Consider the following 24,965-nt stretch of genomic DNA (forward strand, 5'->3'; position numbering starts at 1 on the left):
AGAAGATGCCAGTGTGATCTGTTTGACCTCTTTGTTTCCAGCCCTCTGATGTGCATGCTCGGCCCATGAATAGAGCTGTTTTGTGAGCAGACACACGCACACGGTCCTCGTGATTTGAATGCTGAACCGGTCTCATATGTGTCTGAAAGGGGGAGAAATTGATATTATTTTAATGCTTGGATGGAATAGATATTAAAATAGAGGGCTTTTTAAGAGTTTTGAGCTTGTACCAACACACACTGTTCGCATTTAGACTTCTAGGGAATTCTGATGGGAAGCGGGAAAACAGGGGAAAATACCTAAACTAGACGGATAAAAGCAACAGGGTTCGAGCAGAGGAGACAACCGAGCTCTGCTCCCAGATTGCTGGTCATCCCGGAGGGCGTGGCTTGATGTGCGACGTCACCGATGGTTATATAGGCTGCAGCTGTGGCGGCGGTCTCGCGCTGCTGAGACAGGCAGAGCACCGAGGACCGGCGGCGCGCGCTCACAGACTCCCCCAAACAAAGAGAAGCACGCGAGGCTGCACAGCATCCCACCCTTTCAGCCGCGAGCTCACTTGCAGAACCGCTCCTCCTCCCCTCTCCTCCTCCTCCTCGTTCTTCTCTCATCCCTCTCAGGACAGAACCGGTCCGAGGCTCGAGCGCACAGAAGCGACAATGACAACTAACGGAGCGACGAACGGAACCAGCGACATGCTGCAGATCCAGTTCGGTCTCATCAACTGCGGGAACAAATACCTGACGGCGGAGACCTTCGGCTTCAAAATCAACGCGTCCGCCACGTCCATGAAGAAGAAGCAGATCTGGACCCTGGAGCAGAGCGGCGATGACTCCAGCGGGAACGTGTTCTTCCTCAAGTCACACCTGGGCCGGTACATCGCCGCCGACAAGGACGGGAACGTCACCGGAGACAGCGAGACCCCGGGTCCGGAATGCCGGTTCATTATCACCGCTCACGACGACGGCCGCTGGTCCCTGCAGTCCGAGCAGCACGGCCGCTACCTGGGCGGCACCGAGGACCGGATCATCTGCTTCGCCCAGACCGCCTCGGTGGCGGAGAAATGGAGCGTGCACATCGCCATGCACCCGCAGGTGAACATCTTCAGCGTGACGCGCAAGCGGTACGCGCACCTGAGCGACAAGGTGGACGAGATCGCCATCGACCGGGATGTCCCGTGGGGAGTGGACTCCATGATCACGCTCGTGTTCCGAGATCAGCGGTACCACCTCCAGACGTCCGACAACCGCTTCCTGAGGAACGACGGCGCGCTGGTCGCCACGACGGACAAGAGCACCGGCTACACGCTGGAGTTCCGCTCCGGTAAGGTGGCCTTCAGGGACTGCAGCGGCAGGTACCTCGCGCCCTCCGGGCCCTCCGGTACCATGAAGTCCGGCAAGAGCGCGCGCGTGGGCAAGGACGAGATGTTCGTGCTGGAGCAGAGCCACCCGCAGGTCGTGCTCACCGCAGCCAACGAGAGGAACGTCTCCACCCGGCAAGGTGGGTGTGGTGGTGGTCCGGTCCAGATCCTCTGAGTGTGTGTGTGTGTGTGTGTGTGTGTGTGTGTGTGTGTGTGTCTGGTAGAGGAAGGGTTAACGTGATGGAATTTTGAGACTGCATCTCCCTCCTGCAGCGCGCGCACACACACACACACACACACACACACACACACACACACACACACACACACACACACACACACACACACACTGAATGATGGACACAGAGCATGGCCTAGACTTCTAGTCCCACACCAGAGGCCTGTGCGCACTTACACATGTTTAAACAATGCGTTTTGGGCCAAATCACCCTTCTTGCATAGAAAGTACTCCTGGTGTGCCAATACCAAGCAAATACAGGGCCAGTGTTGTTGATACCAGTACCAATACTTTTAACCTATAATGGCAGCTTATGTAGGGGAGAGCAGTGTGTCATGATTTATGAGAGGAATCTCTAATTTGCAAATTCTGAGCACATTTTAATGACCACTGAATCACTGATTTTTACATTACACTATAATTGGCGCTAATGCAACAAAACCCACCTTTAAGCTTTTCATGTACTCTGAAACTTGGTTTTTGTTTGTTTTTTGCATTTTTCATAGTGCATGTTTGGGGTAAATGATTTCCATTAATTCTATCACGCTTGTATCCATCTGATACCAATACCAGAACTGGTATCGATACTATCGATATTTGGATCCATCAGCCCACCTCTACAAAATGCAGCACGAAATCCACGCCATCATTAGCTGAGGGATTTAATACAGTGGACTCCCCCTCCCCCCCCCCCCCCCCCCCCCACCCGCTATTCCCAACCCCCTCAGGCTGGAGCAGATTAAAAGCACTGTTGTATCGTCTATGGTCAGTAAACTTTACAAACCACCACCATGCACACAGAGTTCTCAGCCTCTTACACACAGAGCACCGTGTGCACGCGTGCCTTCATTCAAATGTAAAACAGTCTTAAACTGGAAGGCTGACCGTGCCACAGAAGCAGAATGGCTCCACAGTTAGAGAAAGGGGAGAAGATGACTGAAAACTTGGTAGGCAACTGCTACTTTTGTCTTTATACCAAAACAGCTTGCTTAATTTAGGTCGGGTGAGGTTCTGACTGATATGACCAGGAGCATTTAAAAATGCAACACTGGAGTCCTCACCATCTGTGCTGCAGAAAAAGCTCCACAGTCTCAGCTGTCCAGTGAATGTGGATGGAAAAGCTGAAACTGGAGCCTTTGTGTGTCATTAAGAGAGATGCACAGCAGCATCCACTGCTGATGTGATTATTAGCTTCGATAAGGCGGAATAGTTTTTGTTTTTCTTCAATCTACTCCCCCTTCCCTCCATTACTGTTTGAGTGAGAGCTCATGGTCTTCATGCATGTCTGATTTTCGGCTGCATGACTGGGCAAGGACACAAGCTTGTCCCTCCACCTTCTTCCTTCCTTCCTTCCTTTTTTCCTCACCCCTCCTTACTCTTACTTTTTTCCCAGTCTGTCTCCTTTATTGTTCTAACCTTTGTTTTTAACACCTCTTCTATATTTCCCCTCCTCTGCCTTGCCACCCCTCCCCCACTCATACCAAGCCTTCAGGCTTGGCTGCTGTGTGTCTCCAGTCGTCATCGATGGCATGCGCATGCTGAACAGTTGTCAGCCTTGATGTGTGCCTGAATATCCCTTTTCCCATCATTAATCGTAAACAAAAAAAAAGAAGTATGATGAACTCAGCAGAAATTTGAGATCAGAGCCCGAGTGTGTGAATCATTCTCTAAATATCACTGTGAGCCAGCGCAGTAATCTCTGAGTATTTGCATGAGGCCGCGAGGCTCTGAAAGTAATGAACGACTTATAACTGATGCTCTCTGAATCGCTCTGAATATTTGGCGTCTGCTGAGAAGACTGGTGGTTTAGTTGCTTTTTTGTTTTGTTTTTTAAATACAGCTTCTATTTTCATGAAGTGTGATCTGTCTATCCTTTCATTTTCCTCTCTCATCTTTGTCACTCCCCGGGCATGTTTGCTCTGTCTCCCTGCTTTGTTTACTTGTCACAGAGACATTCATCCTCGACTCACAAAGTAGGAGTTGCTACTTTGTTTTTTTTCCACCTTCAAGCTCAGTCCCAACCCACAAAATGGTGGTCCATTTTGAAGGTGGAGGTTGCGGTATTAAAATGATGGGCCCCTGCAATGAGAGCACGAACTGCTCTTTAATAATCCACCACAAAAACAATCACACTGTGATCTGAATGCTGGCTGCTCCACCACAGTTTATTATGGAAGGTGCAGTATCCTGCTTACATGGCATGTGTTTAAGCAAATTTTGATACTAAGTGGCTTGTAATCGAGGAAACTGCACTTTGTCATATCCATCTCTTTACGATTCGAGTGACACATGGAGTATTGGATGCAGCATGGTGGATCTGCATTGATGGTTACCTTGTAGACAAACAAAAGTGTACTTGCACTCGATGTTTCTCAGTGAGAAAAAGGTCAAACAGAGGTGTTGGGTTCAGAATGTCTTTACCTTTATTACACACATGCTTGCTAGCGTGCACTCTCCCCCGTCATGAACTCTGTGGAGCACCTCTTGCGTGCGATGGCTGGTTTTAAACAACCAAGATGGCGACGGCCAGAACTAGTCTACAAACCAGCGAGTGATGTCACAGGTGGTGTGAGTCACTTAAGTGTGTTGCTTTAACTCAACGGTGCAGGGAAAGGAGCACTGCTATCATCATGTCTTTAGATGCTTTATGCTGAAATATTGGAAATCATATCAGACATGTACCCATGATGCCTTGCTCATGGGTGACTCAACCCAAGTCGTCCCTTCTGACTGCTACAACTTATAATGAGCAGGAGATCCGAATCTTGAGAGGGGGAAATCCACATTCAGCCCGCAAACAACGGGATCATTGTGATGCAGATTAAATGCCAAGTGGAATTAAACTGCCTCCAGATGTTTTTTCAAATCAACAGCTGCTTATAGTCCCCTCCACTCCATTCTAAAGCGGCTACTCGACTGACAGACCCAAGCCGTGATGATGGTTAAAATCGGCTGGCTTTCATTAGGGTTTTTTTGGGGGGGTTGGCTTGGGGCAGCTCAGTCGGGTCACTCTGAAAGCTGCTTTTGTCCAGTCAAAACTGTTGATTTGGTGACTCGCACTTAATTGCTGTTTGTCAAGTTCTCACGCTCAAAAGCAGTAAATCCAGTTTAGACATCCTTTCATTAGTCGGCCATGATTATTGAGTCGTGAAAGTCTCCTTTTTTTTTTTTTTTAATCTTTCTCATGCAACCCTACTTTAAGATAAAATTATAGTCTGCATTGTGTGTGTTTTCAGTTTTGGCTACTGCAGGTTAGTTTGCACAGACACCGTGTTACAGTGGAGCTCGCTGGAGGAAAAAGATTCAGTTGCTCGTTTCAGGTTTAGCACGTTTGATTTGTTGTGGTTACGTCATGGGAATCTGCATCCGCACACTTCAACGGTGCAGATGGTTAATATATTATGAATGCAGCTTCAGCTGATAGTATTAAGTCAGCTCATCCAAACACACCTACCAAAGACTCTGAGCTGAATGGGATTAGAAACGTTATCAGTGCTTTTGTTTGCACTTCATGAGACCTCCGTTAATCTAAAATGTTGCAAATAACTCAAATGTTGCAAATGTTTTTACAAGAGAGGAGCTGACTCTTAACTCCCTTCTGTGATTTATTTTGTTACAGCCCAGCAGTGTTTTAATAAATCCAATATTTCATATTGCTTCAGGTTGAGTCTGATGTCCGTCATCGTGTGACTTTAAACAAAACCCAAACTTCATTCAATTCAAAGTCGCTGAAATCAGTCTTGTGAGGACAGAGTAGGCATCACATCGGTGCCACAGTTTCTGCTGTTCACTAATCTGAACTCACAGCATTTTTAATTGCTTTTTAAACTGACTCGGTGCCACCGCTTGTTTCCGGCTCATAACATCCATTCTTCTTGTCTCTGCTCACGAATTCTCAGAGAGGCTGTTTAACGACCTGCATATGGACTCACGCAATTATCAGTCAGTTAGCCTGCAGCTCGGTTGCCCTTAAGTGGGCTGTTCTTCCTCTAAACTGTAGGGCAAGTGTGAGTGAAGACTGAGTGCTGGTTTGTCAGCTAAACCAATAAGAATCCGTCACATCCTGTTGGCGACCGGTGGTTGCTTTGTGACCACCGAGTGCTGACTGCTCTTTGTAAGCAACAATTCCCTGAGGGGCAAATGTGAGGTGACTCGGGGGGGTCTTTGGTTTTTGGTGACAAAGCTCCTGCTGTCTCCATAAAACCCAGAGGACTATGAAAACAACTAGATTCAACCAAACCTCCAACCCCCATTGTGAGACAGTTAGCTTACAGTACTGTGTACCATCTTAAGTCTCCCTTTATTTCTTTATAATTTGCTAGGAAAATGGGAAAGAAGTGCAGCAGCTTGTTGAAACATGCAATATCATATACTGTGTGTGTATAGTTGTGTATATAAGTATATAATACTTTAAGTAATCTTCAGGAATAGTTCTCAGGGCTTCTTTAAGAACGTTCAAAGTTCTTCTTTGGGTTTCAGCTGCTGTTTCTTCTGTTCTTTGTCCAGATGATCCCAATAATGTTCAACAAGGTTGAGGTCTGGGGTTTGGGAGGCCAATCCATGCCTCTCAGGTCCCGTGTCAGGTCTTTGGATTCTTTTTTCACCTTTATTTCTTAATGACGCAACTTTATCTTTGGCATTTTTCAGAGATTCAAGTAAACAAAATGTGAGCTAATGTTTTTTTTGGGGGGGTTTTTGTCTCTTTTTTTGACGGGCTGCTAGTAATAAATTGTCCAGTATGTGCAGACACTATGCTGGTTTATCTCTAGAGCCGGGAGTCTTTTTTTTAAATCTCTTGAATGATTCAGTGAGTAGTAACAAAAAAAACAACCCCATTCCTCTGAAAATGATCAATTGCAACTGATGCAACGAAAAACAGCCTGAAGATGACATATTTTAAGAAAATCCGGCTCCTTGGAAGCAAAATATCAGAAAACGAGGTGTGACTAAAGACACTTGCATAGTCTGGGGATCGAACAAACTGAGCTTTAAATGAAGCTCTTTAACTCTTGTTAAATGGTTGCTTCTCCCTATAAAGTCATCTATACGGATTACAGATTCATCTGTGGTTGCTTTGCATTAATTTGACAGAATCCTCATCTCCTAATTCATAAATAATTTTTAAGTCTGCGCATTAGTCAGGGTGAAACCAACCGTGTAATGTGTGGAAAACGCAGGAAACAAAAACACTGGCTCCATGTTGTGTCTGGCCACGAGTCAGCCCTGACACCCTCTCTGCCTCCTTCATCCCCACCCGTAAGCAGGAAATGAGACGTGAGAGGCGCAGCTCTGACCTTGGCTGGTGTGCGATAATCCCCGCGGGGTGAAGGGCGACTATTTGCTTTCTCTGACTGCAACAAGGTCGGCCAGTAGGATAAAAAAGATGGGAAGCATTTAATTTATGCATCCTTGGTAATGCTCGCTGGCTGTGACTGAGTGGGCACGATGGCGTTTTAATGTTTGCGCGCCCTCTGCGTGTTTGTGTGCTGGGAGCGCGCCAGAGGATCGGCCTCGCGTCAGCTGCATACCCACGAGGGGGGGAACCTCTCCTCCTCGATGTCTGCGCTTTATTATAGGTTCGGGTTCAGCTGGTCTCCAGCGTGTCATCCTGCCGTGCTCTGGGTGTGTCTCCACATCGCCGTCCTTGAGTTCACAGCAACTGTACTTCAGTAGAGACGAGCTGAACACACAGTTTGAATCAATTTGCCAAAAGATTTGGGGCATCCCCGGGCACGATACTCTCTCACATGCCTGACCTCCTTATCTCTGCATGCATGTGTGTTGTTTTTGTTTTTTTTGAGTCGAAGCAGCAGTGTTTCAGTGAGTGTGGGCCGGCTGGTTACACTCTGTGTGTTTGGATCAGAACAAAAGCTGATGATCTGGCTCCCTGTTTGTGCCCCAGCTGGTCGCCTCCTCAGTCAGGGCCTGGTGAACAATAGGAGCCACACAAAGTAGGCTTGATAGAATCGCGTGCGTTCACAGCAGGCCTCTGGTGCTGGCTCACTGAGGACAATCTGTGCCTGCCGCCATTAGGCTGAGTGCGATGGGTGGAGTGGACAGAAAGATGGAGGGGTTGTTTAAGTAGAGTGTGTGCATGAGGTTTGGGAGGAATCGGCATGTGTGGTTTGCTGGTGTGTGTACATGATTGCAAACCCTCTCTGTCCTCCTTCATAACCCTGTGAGTGTCAAGACTGATCAGTGTGGACAGATCTGGTTGTGTAGCAGCCTCGGCCTCACGGCGGAGGCTGCACGGCCTTCAGGGTGACTGTTTTGTCTGTCAGTCTGGTATTTTTATAGCAGTTTTTTTTAAATGTCCTTGTGATAACTCAAGACAAGGCAGCCGAATGTGTGAAAGTGTCTGACACCATCTGCAAGGCTGACTGAAGTTTATTCAAATCAGATAATCGGAGAATCATTTACTCAAATCAGCTCAGCATGCAAAACTGCGTCTTAGTTTCCGGGTTTATTTTCATATAGTGAAATGTTGTTTGTTTTTCCGCTGAAACTAACAGTTCCAAACTCACGCCAGACTTTAGCCGGTGCCGGTTTCAGTGTTTGTCTGATTTTTACATGCATGTATAATGTGTATTTTCACACGTCTTAGATTTGTACAAAAATGAAGTAAATGAAAAACATGAACTGAGAATGAAAAGCAGAAGCTAAAGTAAACCCTGCTGACCTTTTTTTATTCAATATTTTTAGACTGAGTTTAAAAGTGTGTGATGCTTGATATTACCCCAAGTCATCGGTCACTGAAATGAACGTATTCGAGCCTCGTGATGGTTTGGTGTCAGCAGTTGTTTTATTTTAGACTGAAGTAGTTGTTTTGCTTGGGCAGAGCGCAACTGAATAGACTGTTTGTTTGAAAAATTCCCTATTTTGGGAAGTATGCTTATCCTCTTGACTGATGACAGTCAGATAAGATGCGTGGTTAACAAAGTTATATGTTTTGAAGCTGTAATCTAATTTCACCGGTCGCCTCATAAGCAGAAAGAAAAAATCTCCCAAAACATTACCCCGCCAGCAGCAGCCTGAACTGCTGGTACAAAGCAGCATGGATCCATGCTTTCATGTTATTTATGCCAAATTCTGTCTGTAACGTGAATGTTGCAGCAGAAACTGAGACTCCTCAGACCAGGCAGCATTTTCCAAGTCTCCTGTTGTCCAATTTTAATGCTCTTGTGTGAGTTTTAGCATCAGTACGATGGGTTTTCTTCTATTGTGGTCTTCGGCTGCTGTAGCTGAACTGCTCAAAGGTTTGATGTTTTACATTCAGAGATGCTCTTCTGCATGGCTTGGTTATAACGAGTGGTGTTGGAATTACCTTCTCAGCGTAAAACAGCTTGTCCATTCTTGTCTGGCATAAACAAGGTATTTTATCCAGAGAATAATTTTTCTTCTCAGACCATCCTCTATAAACCGATGGTTCTGTGGGAAAATCCCAACAGACTAGCAGTTTCTGAAATACTTGGACCAACAACCATGCTATGTATAAAAAGTAACTTGCATCGCCTTTCTTCCACATTCTGATCCTCGCTTTGAACTTCAGCAGGTCGTCTTGAACAGATCTACCTGCTTAGGTGTGTTGAGTTGCTGCTATGTGGCTGACTGTTGAGAGATTTGCAATAACAAGGAGTTGAACAAGTGGCCAGTGAGTGTGCAGTCTTTGAAAGCAGTTAAAGGATTTTCATGCAAGTTATTTTTCACCATATGAGCATATGTAGCTCTTTTCACCAGAGCACTGATTTAAAAAGCCATGCCAGTTCATAATATGGAAACAGCCAGCAAAGAAAAAAGATAGGAGGAAGTGCATACTAATGAGTAGATATGGCCGCCACCACCACACCTGTGCTCCATGTGTCATTGACGAGTGGCTCAGGTTTCCAGGTTTGGCTCTTGATTGGTTCTTTTGGAGGACGGCGCGTGAAAACCACCAACTTTGCCTTTGAATAGATTTCTGTTCAGTGACTCTGAGTGCTGTGAGTCTCATATGTAATTTATCACATTTGTATGAAGCTCAGGTTAGCACCAGGTTAGCTTGAACTGAACAGATGTAATCAGCTAGATTGGCTCTGTCCACAGTAACAAGTCCACCTACCACCTGCTCTTGAAAGCTCAGTAATTACCACACCGATTTGTTCGCCTTGCCCTGGTTGTCTGGTTTGACCCCTAACTTCCTGAGCTGGATATCAAACTGCTTGTTTTCCATAGAGCCGCCTCGACACTGTATCAAAACAGAGTCCATGCTACTGCTTTGAATGAACAGCTCACGTTAACACAACCCAGATGACATAACTCACGCTTGACAGGCTTTTTTCTTTGTGCTCTTATCATTTACAAGTCAAAATTTCAAAAGTAAAGACCTCATATTAAAATTAGGTTTTGAATGACTTTCATAAGAGTCTTTTGTAGTGTTTTTAAAATTAGCACATTTGCTATTTGCATTGTAAAGTCGTCTCTAATACGTCATGGGTCAAAACCACCAGCAGATGGTTTGATCCACGCATAGCCACAGTCTCTGTAATACATGGACTCTGCTTTGCTACTAGAGTTGCGTTGGCTGAGCAGGAAGCAGCGAGCATTAGAGGAGCGTTCAGAGACGTGTCCTATCTTGGAGAAGACTGATCTTTTTGTTGCCATTTTTCTTTCTCCTTGTCCTCTTCAAACCCTTCTAAATGAACATTCTTGTTTCCTCCGTACCCCCTCCTCTCCACCATGTGGTTCCCATTATGGTTATATTTTCCTTCTTAATCATCTGTGTGTGTGCACATGTGTGCATCTCTGCATTTTTCTGCAGAAACTCAATCCCGAGTTGACTTTTAGTGAGCGCCAGACACAGTCCGTGAGCAGTAACTGTTGAACACCTTCATGTAACGCTGGCTCTGTGTGAATACTGTTACTACAGAGTGCTGCTGGCAGAAATAGTTACTGTTGGGGTAATAGTTCCTCTCTTAATGTGTTCACAAACACGTGTTGTGCCACTTGTGAGGCTGTTTTTTTCAAACATCTTTTTTTTTTTCTTCGTCTTCTTCTCCCGATTCGCCCTCTCACCTCTTGCTCTGCACACATTTACATAGCAGACAGGCTCTCTCGCTCTTTCTCTCTTTTTTGTGAGCCCTCTGGCTATAGGTCAGTGCACAGTATGATTTCATCATATACAATAGCGGGCTTTGTGCTGCTTAGATTGTATTTGTGCGTCTGGGTTTTCTCTCTTATAGTTGACTCATGTGTTTACCTCTTTGTTGCTCTTGAGTGCCTGACTAAGGTTGATTTGATTTTAATGAGGTCTGCTGATCTGTACAAACACACACATGCACTCACAGACTCACTGATTTTTGTATTTTTTTTTGGACTACAGATATACAGCAGGGGAAGAAGGACGTGGAAATGACAATTATAACTGTGATGTATTTTAAATGTTCACAGAGCTAAAGCTTTTTTCTTTTTTTACATTGGCCTACAAATTTTGTCAAGGCTAGCTGCCATCAATTAAATAGCCAATCAAATTATTCAGATAGTTCCCATTACTTTTGGTACACCTTAAGGGACGCCATCACTCTCGTTTCGTATTCTTGGAATCTGCTATAGTAGCTTTGCATGATTCACAGTTCAAAATAATCCTTTTTATCTTACACTGGGCCTTGTTGCAGTTTTCTTCTGATATCTGATTGGCTGCCCCTCTTTGAACAGCAGGTGGGTGGAGCTTCTGTGTGCCTGAGATGACCATATTAGGGATATGTTCTCACTGACATCATGCAGAGTGGGGGAAAAAATATCTCTGAAATACTAAATGCCTACAAAACCAACAACTTATACTTTAGTTGAGTGATGATGTTTTCATGCTAAAAATGGAAGCATGTTAATATTTTATCATTATTTGGGGATGTAGATGTAAGTGTTTAGCTTCAGTGCTGCTGTGCCTTGTCAGATTCCCACAGAGACTGTTGTCACCGCTGGCTAGCAAACTCTCTGTGTGCTGTGACCGTCCACTGTGACGCCTGATCCTTTGAAGTGTAGTGGGGTCTGTCTAGACCAGGACAGATGTGAGTGGGTGGGTGTGGGTTTGTGTGCAGCTGTGTTAAATCCTTCACTAATCTAAGCAGACTGATGTTGTTCATTTAGTACGTCTGATCCTGACCAGCGGATGTGAACGTGTGGGCTGTGTGTACCTCGGTGGGTATAAGGGTGCGTGCAGCGCTGTCCGGACATTTTTGAATTATGAGGACAGGGCTGATGTCCTCATAATTCTTGCAAAGAAAAAGCTTTTGGACAATGTTTGTATAGAAGTTTTAGAAGAAGTCCTTACTATACAGTTACCTGCCGTGTGTGTGTGTGTGTGTGTGTGTGTGAGTGTGTGTGTGTGTGTGGAATGTTAATGATGAATCTTCTGTGGTTATTCATATCCCTCTCATATTCATCAGCCTGACAAGGTCTCCCCAACATTTTAACCCCACACAGGTATGGACCTGTCAGCCAATCAGGATGAAGAAAGTGACCAAGAGGTATTCCAGATGGAGATCTGCCGTGAAAACAGGAAGTGCGCATTCCGGACTGCCGCTGGGAAATACTGGACCCTGACGGCTAACGGCGGCCTGCAGTGCACGGCCTCCACTAAGTAAGAATCGCACACATCATCACAGCTACACCTGCTTCAGTGAGGTCCGTTCATTGTGTGTGTGTGTGTGTGTGTGTGTCTGCTGACTGTGGAAAACTCAAACTGGTCCGTCATAGCTTCTGGTGTTTAGTCCTCACTCGTAATTTGACCTGTGTGTGGGAGGGATTGATGGCATGTTCATAGCTGTGGCATGCTGTGGGAGTTGAAGTGCATTTGTGTGCAACCCTAACCTGTGGAGTCATTTGCTTTAATGTACAGTAGTTCAGTCCAACCAAAGAGCTAGCTATTAACCCCTGACCTTTGACCCTATGCTCTTGAGTCACTTCTCTGTGAGGCCCCAGACAGATCCAGGAGTGGGAGTCTGGTCATTTTACATGTGATGCTTCAGTATTAAGAGGGAGTTTTACTTTTAAAGCCTCTTTCTTGAGGAAACGATGTGCGGCGATCAGGAGGAGCTGCAGATGTTTAGCATTAGCATGTTTGCACGTGTGCAGGAATGATGCAGAGGACAGCAGTAAACTGATCAGCTCGGTCACAAGCATGCGCTATGAGGGAGCTCAGAAACAGACCATTCTGTTTAAGATAAGACCGAGCAGATCCTCGACACTGAGGGGGGCCTGCAGGAACTTCACCAGATTCCTCAATCACATTCTTGAGATTTCCCTCTGTTTACTTCTCGCAGATTAGACCACCAAAGTGCTTTTTTTTAAACCAGCTGTGGTCTGCTGAAAACATTTTGAGAATGTTTCTGAGCTTCAGAGAATCAAAATCAACTTAAAAAATCCTCTCCCAAGTGAAAGTATTTAGTAAGCTACTTGATTCCACTTAACCAAAGACTTCAAGCTTATCCCTCTACCCGGATCCTACCTATCCAATTACCCAAGAGTCACTTGCACTGCGATAAAGCTGCTGGGTGTCTCAGTCTGTGAAGATGTGTTTGGGGGTTTTTTTGGGGTTTTTTAGCTGACAATCCTGCAAGTGCATTACTGCGTATCTGACTGCTGTGTAAGGTTTTTTGGGTATTTCTCTCCGTCTCTGCAGATCAGCTAATTGCTACTTTGACATTGAGTGGCGTGGGAAGAGGCTGACGTTCCGGGCTGCTAATGGGAAATACGTCGCCGCCAAGAAAAACGGCCAGTTGGCGGCCACCATCGACAGTGCAGGTTAGTGCGACGTGTTGATACAGCCGTGCAAACAGACGCACGGGGGCTAACCAATTTACACCTCTGCAGTGACGGGGAATTTCAGTGCAGTGGAAGTAATTCAATTGTGGCTCCAGTTGTGCACTCGAGAGTGGAGGGGTTCTGTTTTGTAAGCTGTTTAATGCTTTTTAAGACTGTTGCAGTCTTTTCGTTTCTGTTTTTTTGCCAAGTTCTTACTCGATGTATTGAATTAATGGTGCTGATTGGAAACATCATGGGGAAATTCCTGAGCAAGCAAGAGTGTGTGTGTGTGACACTAAAAATAAATAAGGGCTGGCTTTTGTTGAAAAGCTTCCTGCTGACTAAAAACAAAAAACCTCTTTATATCTCTCACAGCCATGAATGTGCTCTTTATCAGCCACAACATGGAAAGTGAAACCATCGCCCAACACGTTATATTGGCATTTTAGAAAATACAGGTTATGCTGACATTATGAAGGTTTTTTTATGTTACCTTCAAACACTGAATATTTTAAGCTCTTCTAGTACTGCAAAAACTGAGTTTATGCAAGACTGAAAGTCAATATTTGGTATGATCCCCTTTAGTCTCCAACACAGTCTGAACTCTCTTGCGCAGGTATAGAACAGTTCTCCAGGCTTCTTGAAGGACATTCAAAGCTCCTCTTTGGATGTTGACTGGCTTTTGCTCTGTTCTTTGTTAAGATGATCCCACACTGCTTCAGTGGTGTTGAGGTTTGGGTTCTGGGGAGGCCAATCCATGACTGACAGTGTAACATTGTGTTTTTTCTATCGAGATATGCAGTTATGCTTTTATCCCATTGACAGTGTGTTGGGGATCACTGCAAAGCGCATTGACACAGATTTTCAGTCCAGTTCTTGTATAGTTTGGTATACCTATTACAGCCTTTTCTCCCCGTTTGTGAGTAAGAATGACTTCTTTCTGCTGAGACCATTTCTCATGAGGCATCAGTGAACAGTAGATGGGTCAGGTGAAGTTCTGGATACATCTCTCAGGTCGTGTGTCAGGCCTTTCACCTAAGAGCTCGATGCGGGGGAAGAAAAGAAAAAGTGAAACAAACGTGTTCTTTTTGTTTTTTTGCAATAGGCTGCTAGCAACAAAGTGCCTAAAGGTGCAATTTAAAATTGCTTCTGTTGGGTGCCTTTTCTTCATTCTTGAATGATTCATAGTTTTAAATAAAAGATCTTCCCTGTGAAATGGTCAGATATAAGAAGCCAATGTTGAAATAACAGCTTCTCCTAACAGTCTTTTGTAGTTGTAGGGTTAGCTGACTTGATGTCAGCGCTAACCAGCTAGCTAACAGCTGCAGATTTTCTCATACACTGATGCCACATATTGTCAAGTAGTTTGGTTTATTTGTGTTACATTGATGTCCTTACATTGACATTACACTGAATTTTTATACATGTAACGCTTGGCCAGATAAGTTTTTATTAATAAGTGTTTATTAACTTTGGCTGCAAGCACATGATGAAAGTCTTTGTGCTAAATGGCTGCCTGTAACATTAGCATTTAATAGGCAGATCAACCCCTCTGTAAACACCTTTTTCCTCACATTATTCGGTGGCACAGAGGTTCTAGAAAAGGAAATGCCAAGCTTTTCCACAGAATTTAGCCTGACAGAAACTACAAGTCAGCAAGCGGATCACAAGATGCTCCGCTTATAGATCAGGCGTTGGTCTCCAGCACTGGCGGATCAAAGCTGACGGGTTTTTGCTTTGTGCTGCAGTTTCTCTTTCAGGAGGCTTTGGCAGCTTGAGCGCTCGCTGACACAGATTTCTGACATGAGTTGCATCACATACGTTATTTTTTAATGAGAACAAAGAGTCAGCATTTTTAATCATAAGCAGCATTCCAGCAAAACAAAGATGTGAAGACCGCACATTGCTCTGACACATCTGTTGTCTCTTTCAGGCGAGTCTGAGGAGTTCATCATGAAGCTGATCAACCGCCCGATCATCGTGCTGCGCGGGGAGCACGGCTTCATCGGCTGCAGGAAGGTGACCGGGACGCTGGACTCCAACCGCTCCTCCTATGACTACTTTACTCTGGAGTTCAGAGATGGAGCGTACAGCCTGCAAGGTCTGTTTTCAACACAACTGGGTCCTGCAGGAGAGGACTCACATTAATGGAAACTTTCATTTGTAGTAACCTTAAACAGTCAGCAAGCTGATGCTATAACGTCAGTATGTGGAGAGACACAGACACGGGGGGGTTTAATCATTTATTCTCCAAGAGATTTAGATTTTCACTGTGGACTCACAAGGTGTCTGTGCCAAAAAAAGATTTCAGTCTTTTGTTTCTTCCCCATGATTATCATTTTTCCTCCTCCCCTGTGCCTCCTCTCCACTCTTCCTGCAGACTCCACAGGTAAATACTGGATGGTGGGGAACGAGCAGTCGGTGGTGAGCAGCAGCGACACGCCCGTCGACTTCCTCTTTGAGTTCTGCGACTACAACAAGCTGGCCATCTGCCACGCCGCCGACGGGAAATACCTGCGCGGCGACCACGCCGGCGTGCTCAAGGCCAACGCCGACGACCTTGAGACCGCCACGCTGTGGGAGTACTGAGGGGGAAGCGGAGGGGGAAAACCCGCGGCGAACGGGGATGTGGTCGCCTGCCGCCGTGATGCCGGAGGAGGGAAACGAGAGCACGGCGGCGGCTCGACGACACCACCCGTCCACACATATATGGTGTCCTCACTCCCCCTCCCCTCCCCTCCTCCCTCCCCTCTTGCTCCTCAGTATATCCTGTACTTATAACTTTATATGTTGATGAACTGCACAGAGAGAACAGGAAGGCTAGAAGAAGGAAAGAAGGAGACGCTCCTTTTTCCTTTCCTTTTTATCCTTCCTCTCTTTTTTCCAGCTCTGCTCTGCAGTGCCGACCTTTATCTGTTGCCATAGTTACCACGGGGCTGTGCACTTTTCTTCTGCTCCAATCTGGTTTGCTGCTCGACCCATCCCCACCCCCCCATCCTCCGCCACTCACTCCGTCCTCGCCTTACGATTGGGCTGTTACTCCCCCCAGAGCAGAGCAGAGCCACGTTTAAAGAGCCCCCCCCTCTCTGAGTGAACCCCCTCGTCTTTCCACTCGTCTCTATTGTTTGTGTGAGCGGCACACGGTGGCAGTATTTATGGTGTCTGAGCTGATCTGGTAGAGTCCTTTTTCTACTTGATCTGATCTCTGAAAACAGACTCAAACCTCATCGCTGTGTCCTGTCAGGTGGCTGTAAGATAGGAAGGAGGAGGTCTGTTTCTCTGATGGTTGGCTCTTGTAGAAACTGGTTTTCTCACCAGGCTGTTTTCTTTTGTTCTTAATTTCCTTTTCTCTCTCATGAGCGGGCCTCGTGCGCCTGTGATGACTGTGATACAACTGGAGTGGATCTGCTGATGATAAAGATGTTGAAGATGTTCTGATCGAAGGGTTCAGTCTCGCCCGTTTTTCATCTCAAGTGTAGGAAATGTCCAAACAGTTTCCCGTGTAGTTCCTCTAGCTGTTTCCTCATTGGCTTGGCAGGAAGTCTGATTTCCTAGACCAAACGATGGGAAGTAGGAAGTTGATCGCTAATGCTATTGTCACAAGAATAGTGTAAAGAAACTAAGTGAAGCATTAAAAATGATGGGCCACATGTGGTGTGTGTAATGGAGGAGGAAAGAAGTCTGTGAAACACAGTTGGATTCATTTCTTTTTCCATGTCCGAGGCACAGACATTATCATGGGTAAGTGTACAGTAGGTAGTCCTAAAAAATAAAAACTGGAGTAAAATGATTTATAAACTCTTTGAAAGCTGCTTTTTCGATTCCCTCGACTTGGCGCACGCCTCAGCCTTTACATGTAGACCAAACCTTTGATACTGGAACCGACAAAAACTGGAACCTGGTGCTACTAACAACGTCCCGTCGAGCATCTCGCACACCGTCCGGGGACGGTTTTCCTGCTGCCTGTCCACCTCTACACCCGTTCCCCATTCCCTAAATCTGCTGCTTCTTTTCAGTCCGAGCAGCGCCGTGACCGCATTTACAGCGACGTCTCCATTTCTGTTTGCGTTGGATTTTTTTTTCTTATGTCTGAACTGTTGGTGAAAGTTCAGAAGAGACTTGTTTTAAAAGGAGGAAAGAAGTAGTTTGGTTTCGTGTTTGATTACAAATGGTCTGTAATGCAGTCATGTAGCACGCTGCACCCACGGGTCCTCCCCCACCTCCTCTTTGATTCTCCACCCTTCAGCAGTCTGCATTCATACTAACAGAAGCAGAACGTTTCTATCTGCTGCTTTTTTTTTCTTTTCTTTTTTTAACGATCCAGCAAAGATGATCTTGGCACGTGCACCCCCGCCCCCACCTGAATTATTGGGCTCTTCCACCCATCATCATCCAGCATTCCTCTGATCTGAAGGTCAGTATGGAAAACCAATCACTGCTTAGCCCACGTCCAACTTTCTGAAGTTTTTTTAATTTTTTAATTTTTTGGCATGAATGGTTGAGAATCTCGAGTGAATAAAAGGAGCAGTTGTCCTCTGAGAAACCAGCTTCTCCAAGGTAACCAAGACATGGGCTTAGACAAACGGATGTGGAAGGGTAAACATGTGGTAATGACTGTGCCTTACTCTTGAGTTTTCGGGCAGTAGACAAATTAGAAAAAAAGAGTCCACATCTTTGCTTTGTATAACTGGAACTTCCTTTTGTATTATTTTGTATAATTTTTCTTTGATATTTGTGGATTAATCTCTTTCTCTCTCTCTCTCTCTCGTGCCATTGGTTCACCTAAAATCCAACGACCAATAAAACTGGGATTTGGAACGCTACGTGGCTCAATGGTATTTTTTTCTCATTTCCTGGCAAGTTTCAGACAAAACCCTGGTGTCCTCAGTGACCTCCTCTCCAGAACTTTTTTTTTTTTTTTTGAACTGCATGCATTTTTAATAAAAACCTGTGCACATCTGCTGCAGTAGTAATGCTCAAAGCTCTGATTACATTGATCACGCAGCTCACCAAGATACTTGGTCAGTTATAGTTTCTGTGAAAAAGAAGCAGTCAAGTATGATCAAATGGAGGCTTTAAACTTTAGTCTGAGGGGTTTAATGTAAATATTGCATTACTGATGTGGAATTGCAGACATTTTTAATCTTTTCCTATATTTTCAAAAAGGAAATCTGCTTATGGAGCAAAGTAAGCTTATTAAAATCAAAAACTCCAAAAGGCCTGAAAGACTACATAAGAGTGCATGATGACAGAATTATTTCCATGGTTAAGAAAAACAATGTGAAAACCTCAAACTAGGAAAACACTATTGGATGCAAACCAGAGGTATCGCATCACAAAAAGGTAGGGGCAAGATTTAAGCAGTCTGATCAGTCCAGGAAAGACATTCATGGACAAATTAAGATTAAGAATTAAGATAAACTTCAAGAATGATGGGAAGCCTGGAAAAGTACTTCTGATCTGAAGCGTGGTGGAGGTGTGGGCACTCAAAAATAACTGGGTCAGTTTTTTGATATTGTGGATGCTGATTGGATCCGGATCTGAGAGCTACACTTTATAACGGATTCAGTCAGACGCCGCAAATGGATTGTTAGAAGCAGCCTGCATGTTTCTGAAGCAGTGTCCCATCAAAGTGCTTATTTAGGAAAGCTGGGGATTTAAAACTGCTAAGATCATAATGCAATAGCATTTGTGTCACTTGCTGAAGGCTACCTTGAAGCTGCAAAGACCTACAAACAGCAGCACAAAATGGTTCCAGTAAAGACATGTCAAAGGAGGATCTTTACAGGTTCCAGACTTTAAAAATATTTCTTTTCATCTCAATTCAGTTATTTATATAGCATCAAATCACACCAACAGTTGCCTCAAAAGTTTTATATTGTAACGTAAAGACTACAGTAATACAGAGAAAACCCCAACAGTCAGATGATCAGCTATGAACAAGCACTTTGTGACTGTGGGAAGGAAAAATGGGGTGAAATCTCCAGCAGAACTCAGAGCGGTGGCTGTTCTTGCCATCTTAGTTTGCCTTTTACAATTTTTTTTTTTTTTTTTTTTAATATTTCAACGTGAAATATCAGGAAATAAGACGACGTTCGTGTCCATCTTGCACTTTGATGGTCTCATTTCACATGCTTTATTGTGAAGGTAAACAGGTTTTGGAGATAAAAAGGAAAAAACTATCCAAAAGCTTCACATATTTTCTTTCTTTCTTCACTACTTTCTTCAACCGCAGAGGACGGATCAGGACGATGAATGTGCCAGACTGGGGGGGGGGGGGGGGGGGGGGCAGGGTTGTTAACACATATAAGGAGAAAGTCTGTGCATTTTACTCGACATTTAAAGCTTACTTTGAAGCCCAAGACTTTCTCAGGCTAAATTCTTCTTTTGTTCTTGCAAACTGATTTATTTATTGTATCCTCAAGAAGACGACATTTTCCAAGTTCAACCTGGATAATTCTGGAAACCCTAGTCCTTTCTTCCCCTGCTCGTTTCTCATGTAATCATAGCTTCATTTTTAGTCTCTTGCCAGTTTCTGACCACAGCAGCTCCATTTGTTGCACACACACACACACACACACTTTTTTTCTGTCTCCTGAATGGAGCCGTTGTGTTGAAACATTTATTCTAGCACAGAGAAAGGGCAACTGCTCACTCACACACACAAATGCACATTTCGGGTGGTAACGTAATGTTGGAGCCTCCAGAGAAGCCCTCTAATCCATCCCCCCCCCCCCTTCCCCCCGCACACCCCTGTCAGGTTTGCAGATCCCAGAGGAACGCCCAACATAGCAAAACAAACATACACCACCCTATCTAATCTGCCCCCCAACCTCCTCTCCTCCTCCTCCAGCTGCTGACTGATTCCGCTGAAAAAATGAGTCACTCAGAATATGACCCAGATCCCAGGAATGGGTGCAGCGGTTTGTGGGTGAAGTGTGAGGCTGCAGGCGGAGCTGGGTTGGCTCGCTCTCTCTCTGCCAGGAGGGGGAGAGAGAGGGAGGAGAGGTTGTGTGCGAAATGGCCGCTGTCTCCACCCACATCTTGTGCACCCCAGCAGTGTTACCATGGAAACACCAGCTGCTAGAAGCTTGGATAGTGTGTGTGTGTGGCACTGTCAGGGCGTGAAGTGTCAAAAACCTTCATTGCATTACTGATGCTCAGGCCTGGTTAGGTTTAATTTGAGGGGGTGGGACTGCACCGAAGGGTGAGGGGTGAGGAGCCTTTAGGGAACAGCACCAGGAGGAGGAGGAGGAGGTCCCCCTTTGATCAGAGAACAGCTCATTGAGCCATGCTCTACTGTGCGGACTCCTCCTCCAGCATCCATCCTGTGTGAACGTACACACTCCTCCACCTTCGCTATCAGCTCTCTCCGCTCTAATCAAATCTACCTCCCACCCACCATCACCATGTTTTTCCACTCTCAGGCAGTGGGTCAGTGGGTCAGCGTGTAATCTCTTTAGGGGATGTGAGTGAGCAATATGGGTCTGTGCAGGATGAATAGCAGGTTGACTCATTTTTACAAATCAGCCATCAAAGGCACGAATGACGCTTTCTGCATAGTTTCACATCTGCAGCGGCTCTTACGAGTACAGCAGTGGGTTGGTGGTAAAGGTAGCTGTACTGAGGGGATACAGCTGCATAAGCACATGCTCATTAAAAACATACAGAGCCATTAAAGAGACACACAGACGATAACACACACAAACAAAGCCAGCGGAGGTGGAGCAGCAAAAACCATCAGGGGACCAAATGCTGCCAGACACCAGCGCTCCCTGAGGAGAGCTCCAATATGCATGCACATGCGCACACACACACACACACACACACACACACACACACACACACACACACACACACACACACACACACACACGCCTGCAGTTCTATTTTTGTGAGGACCTCTGTTTATATGATGCATTTCCTTATCCTGATTCGGAGCGAGAAGACATCCCAGATTGCTCTCACTCTGCTCCGCAGTTGTTGTGCTGGTCACCGTGTAACATGCAAACAATATGTATACAGCAGTGTGAGCACAGGAACGTGGATGCAAAATAACAGGAAGCAGCAGGAAGCTGAGGCACTATTTGTCCATCACAGGTGTCCCAGAAGATATGTAGGTCACGTCTGTGGTTTGTGTTTTCAGGCCTGCCAGAATGCGACGCATTTAAAATCCGTTTCATCGTTCAATCCCATCCCATCCCTTCGGCTCCACAACCACTATTCAGGGAAAAGACTCGGTGTTTGTCTTTTAGAGGCTTGAATAGCCCATGGTGATACTGTTATTGTTCACATTTATGCATCGCTGCAGATAAGGACAGTCTGTGCATATTTACATGACCTTTTCTGCACACAATGACCATTCGAGGTACTCCACCTATCACACGCAAGACTTCAAACTAAAAGTACAGTCTGTGTTGGTGACATAAATGAAATCCTCTAATCATTATGGGATTTGCGTCTCCTAACTGAAATGAACTATATTGGAAGGGCTGGTTTTGACATATTGGTAAAGATATGCAGCAAAATATAGTAACACAGCTGGAGATAATAAAGGTATTGCTACCTTAGGACAAATAGTACGGTGAAAACGCTGATGAATGTGAGGTTTAAATAGATGACGGCGATGCTGTTATTGTACTGACTGAACTCCTGATTTGCCCTTTTATGCATCAGTGCAGTTAAGGACAGGCCCATGTATATTTATATGACCTTTTCTGCACACAATGACCATTCGAGGTACTCCACCTATCACACGCAAGACTTCAAACTAAAAGTACAGTCTGTGTTGGTGACATAAATGAAATCCTCTAATCATTATGGGATTTGCGTCTCCTAACTGAAATGAACTATATTGGAAGGGCTGGTTTTGACATATTGGTAAAGATATGCAGCAAAATATAGTAACACAGCTGGAGATAATAAAGGTATTGCTACCTTAGGACAAATAGTACGGTGAAAACGCTGATGAATGTGAGGTTTAAATAGATGACGGCGATGCTGTTATTGTACTGACTGAACTCCTGATTTGCCCTTTTATGCATCAGTGCAGTTAAGGACAGGCCCATGTATATTTATATGACCTTTTCTGCACACAATGAGCATTCAAGGTACTCCACCTGTGACATACAATAACATGAGGCACGTCTGTGTTGCTGCTGTGACTGAAGTCCTCTATTATTGCTACTTTTGTCTGCTCCCTTATTCACACAGCTCCACATGTTGGATGTAGCAGAGCGTTTGCACTAGATGCAAACACCCACACTCAAAGGGATTTGTGTCTCCTACCTGGTGTGAAGCAGGTAGCAAATGTGTAAAGCACTACTCTGTGGATGCTGCTATGTAATTAGCACTAGAACTATATAGTGATCTAAACTGAATGGGCCAAATGAAGCGGCCCACAGTGGACGAACTGTTTATTTTTCTTGTAGTCTCTGGTCTGGATGCATTAGCATGCTGTTATCTAAGCAGGAAGCATGGCTGAGGCTGACTTGGTGGTTCAAGCCAACCTTACTGAAGTCGTTGCACAGGAAGTACAGAAGGTCCTCTACCAATCGGAAGCTTTGATCCCTGTCTCTGCATGGCGACACTGAATCCTGAATTGTGTGTGTGAATGTTAGATAAAGTGCAGAATAAAAGCACTGTGAGTGTCGCTCATAGCAGAAGGTGCTCAGTAAACTCTACAAGTCCCGGTCCGTTTACTGCACGGGCAGCACATTAACACACACACCCGTCTCTTCAGATGTACTTTTCAGTATGTTTGCTATACTTGTGTACTTACACTTTCCTCTAATACTGTAAAAAGCCATGCCTCCATCCATGACAGTGTTTCAATCATAATACCAGGGTAACTATTGAGAGCTTGAATTGTGTAAGTGACAGCATCGACTGCGTTGCCAGAAATCTCCTTTATTCAATCTAATCATGTCAGCTAAGCCCGCCCTTTGTTGTTTGAATTAAATGAGTCATTAGGAGATAATTCCCTTTAATGCTATCCAACTGTAATCCATGACCCACACGCTCTTCTGGCAGGCCCTGGGGTGTCTTTGGGGACTAGAAAAGAATAGAGTAGAATAGGATTTCTAATTGAAAGAAAAGATTGTTTCTCAGGGATTCAAACTCATGATGTCGGCAGCAGTGACAGTCGGGATGAATTCTTACAGGCTCTGAGGTCAGGGCTAACAGAGGGTGGCACAATGAAACAATGAATCTTTGAAGGTACAGTCCAGTGAGTTTACACATTAGTCAGTCATCATGAAGGCATCACACAGCTTGTAAAAATAGCACATGGTGTTATGAACAGTGACCCCCCCTCCCCCTGTCTTTGGAAAGGCTTTTTAATTAGTGATGGGATTTCCGGCTCTTTTTAGAGATCCGGCTCTTTCGGCTCGGCTCACTAAAAAGAGCCGGCTCTTTCGGCTCCGAACCGGCTCTTCAGGTTGTTTTGTTGCTTTAATTATTTAATCATTAACAATAATATAAAATTATGCAGAAAAGGAATTACTAATGTAAAAAAAGTGGTTTTATTTATATATGTTTATATATGGCCCCTAGAGACAAAGCACGTACAAACTCTAAAGCATATACAAACTCCAAAAAGCACATACAAACTCCAAAACACATTTCTAGCGTTTACTGAACTTCCAAAACAGAGCTACCCAGATTACTTAAATTACACAATTGAAAACATGTGTGTATTGTTTGTGTATTTATAGACAAGCACTCATATTTATTCAAATAATTAAAAAAAAAAAAGTTCATTTACCTGTTACTACCACATACCAAATCCGGTTGTTGATACTTCCTGACTTGTGTAGCCACTAGGTAACAAAAGCGCAACACTGGGCCCAAGAAACCTGGAGCACTTCTGTTGTCTTTTGTACGTGTTTTGAAATTTGTACGTGCTTCTGAGTTTTTACGTGTTTTGGAGTTTGTACGTGCTTCTGAGTTTGTACGTGTTTCTGAGTTTGTACGTGCTTCTGAGTTTTTACGTGTTTTGGAGTTTTTACGCGTTTTGGAGTTTGTACATGCTTAGGAGTTTGTACGTGCTTCTGAGTTTGTACGTGCTTCTGAGTTTGTACGTGCTTCTGAGTTTTTACGTGTTTTGGAGTTTTTACGCGTTTTGGAGTTTGTACATGCTTAGGAGTTTGTACGTGTTTTGGAGTTTGTACGTGCTTTGTCTCTAAGGTCCACCATAAATATACTTTATTTATTCACTCCACATAAAATGTAATAAATAAATCATATAATACAAAAAACAACTATTTACATTTTAAACTTTTAACTATTTAAATTCAGCTTTTTCCTTTTAAACAAATTTAACGTGAAACAACACAAAACACTGCAAACCACAACACAATTAAATATAAATTAAAATATTAAAACAAAAAGAAGATGCACATTCTCTGTCATATGGGCCTGCATGATTTCTGAATCCTTTATCATCTGCAACTGAAAATAGCGGATGATTACTATACCTTTCTAATGTGACGTTGTTGTCCCTCGCTCTCTTTCTCTCTGGCTGTAACTAACGCCCCTCCCCCCTCTGCCCAGCGCAAAGTACAGGCCGCGCATGCGGAGTTTAGCGGA

The 24,965-nt window shown here is 44.6% G+C and overlaps 1 protein-coding gene across 1 annotated transcript; it reads left to right on the top strand.

Annotated features, from left to right (window-relative positions):
• Positions 1-429: 429 nt before the first annotated feature.
• Positions 430-18,199, top strand: fscn1a (fascin actin-bundling protein 1a). The gene is made up of 5 exons (XM_035910838.2): positions 430-1,500; positions 12,057-12,213; positions 13,255-13,376; positions 15,310-15,477; positions 15,757-18,199. The coding sequence occupies exons 1-5, from the start codon at positions 660-662 to the stop codon at positions 15,963-15,965; spliced, it is 1,497 nt and encodes a 498-aa protein (XP_035766731.1). The 5' UTR covers positions 430-659; the 3' UTR covers positions 15,966-18,199.
• Positions 18,200-24,965: the final 6,766 nt, after the last annotated feature.

This window comes from Neolamprologus brichardi, chromosome 4 (assembly GCF_056152115.1).
Source record: "Neolamprologus brichardi isolate AB-2024 chromosome 4, ASM5615211v1, whole genome shotgun sequence".
Taxonomy (NCBI): Eukaryota; Metazoa; Chordata; class Actinopteri; order Cichliformes; family Cichlidae; genus Neolamprologus; species Neolamprologus brichardi.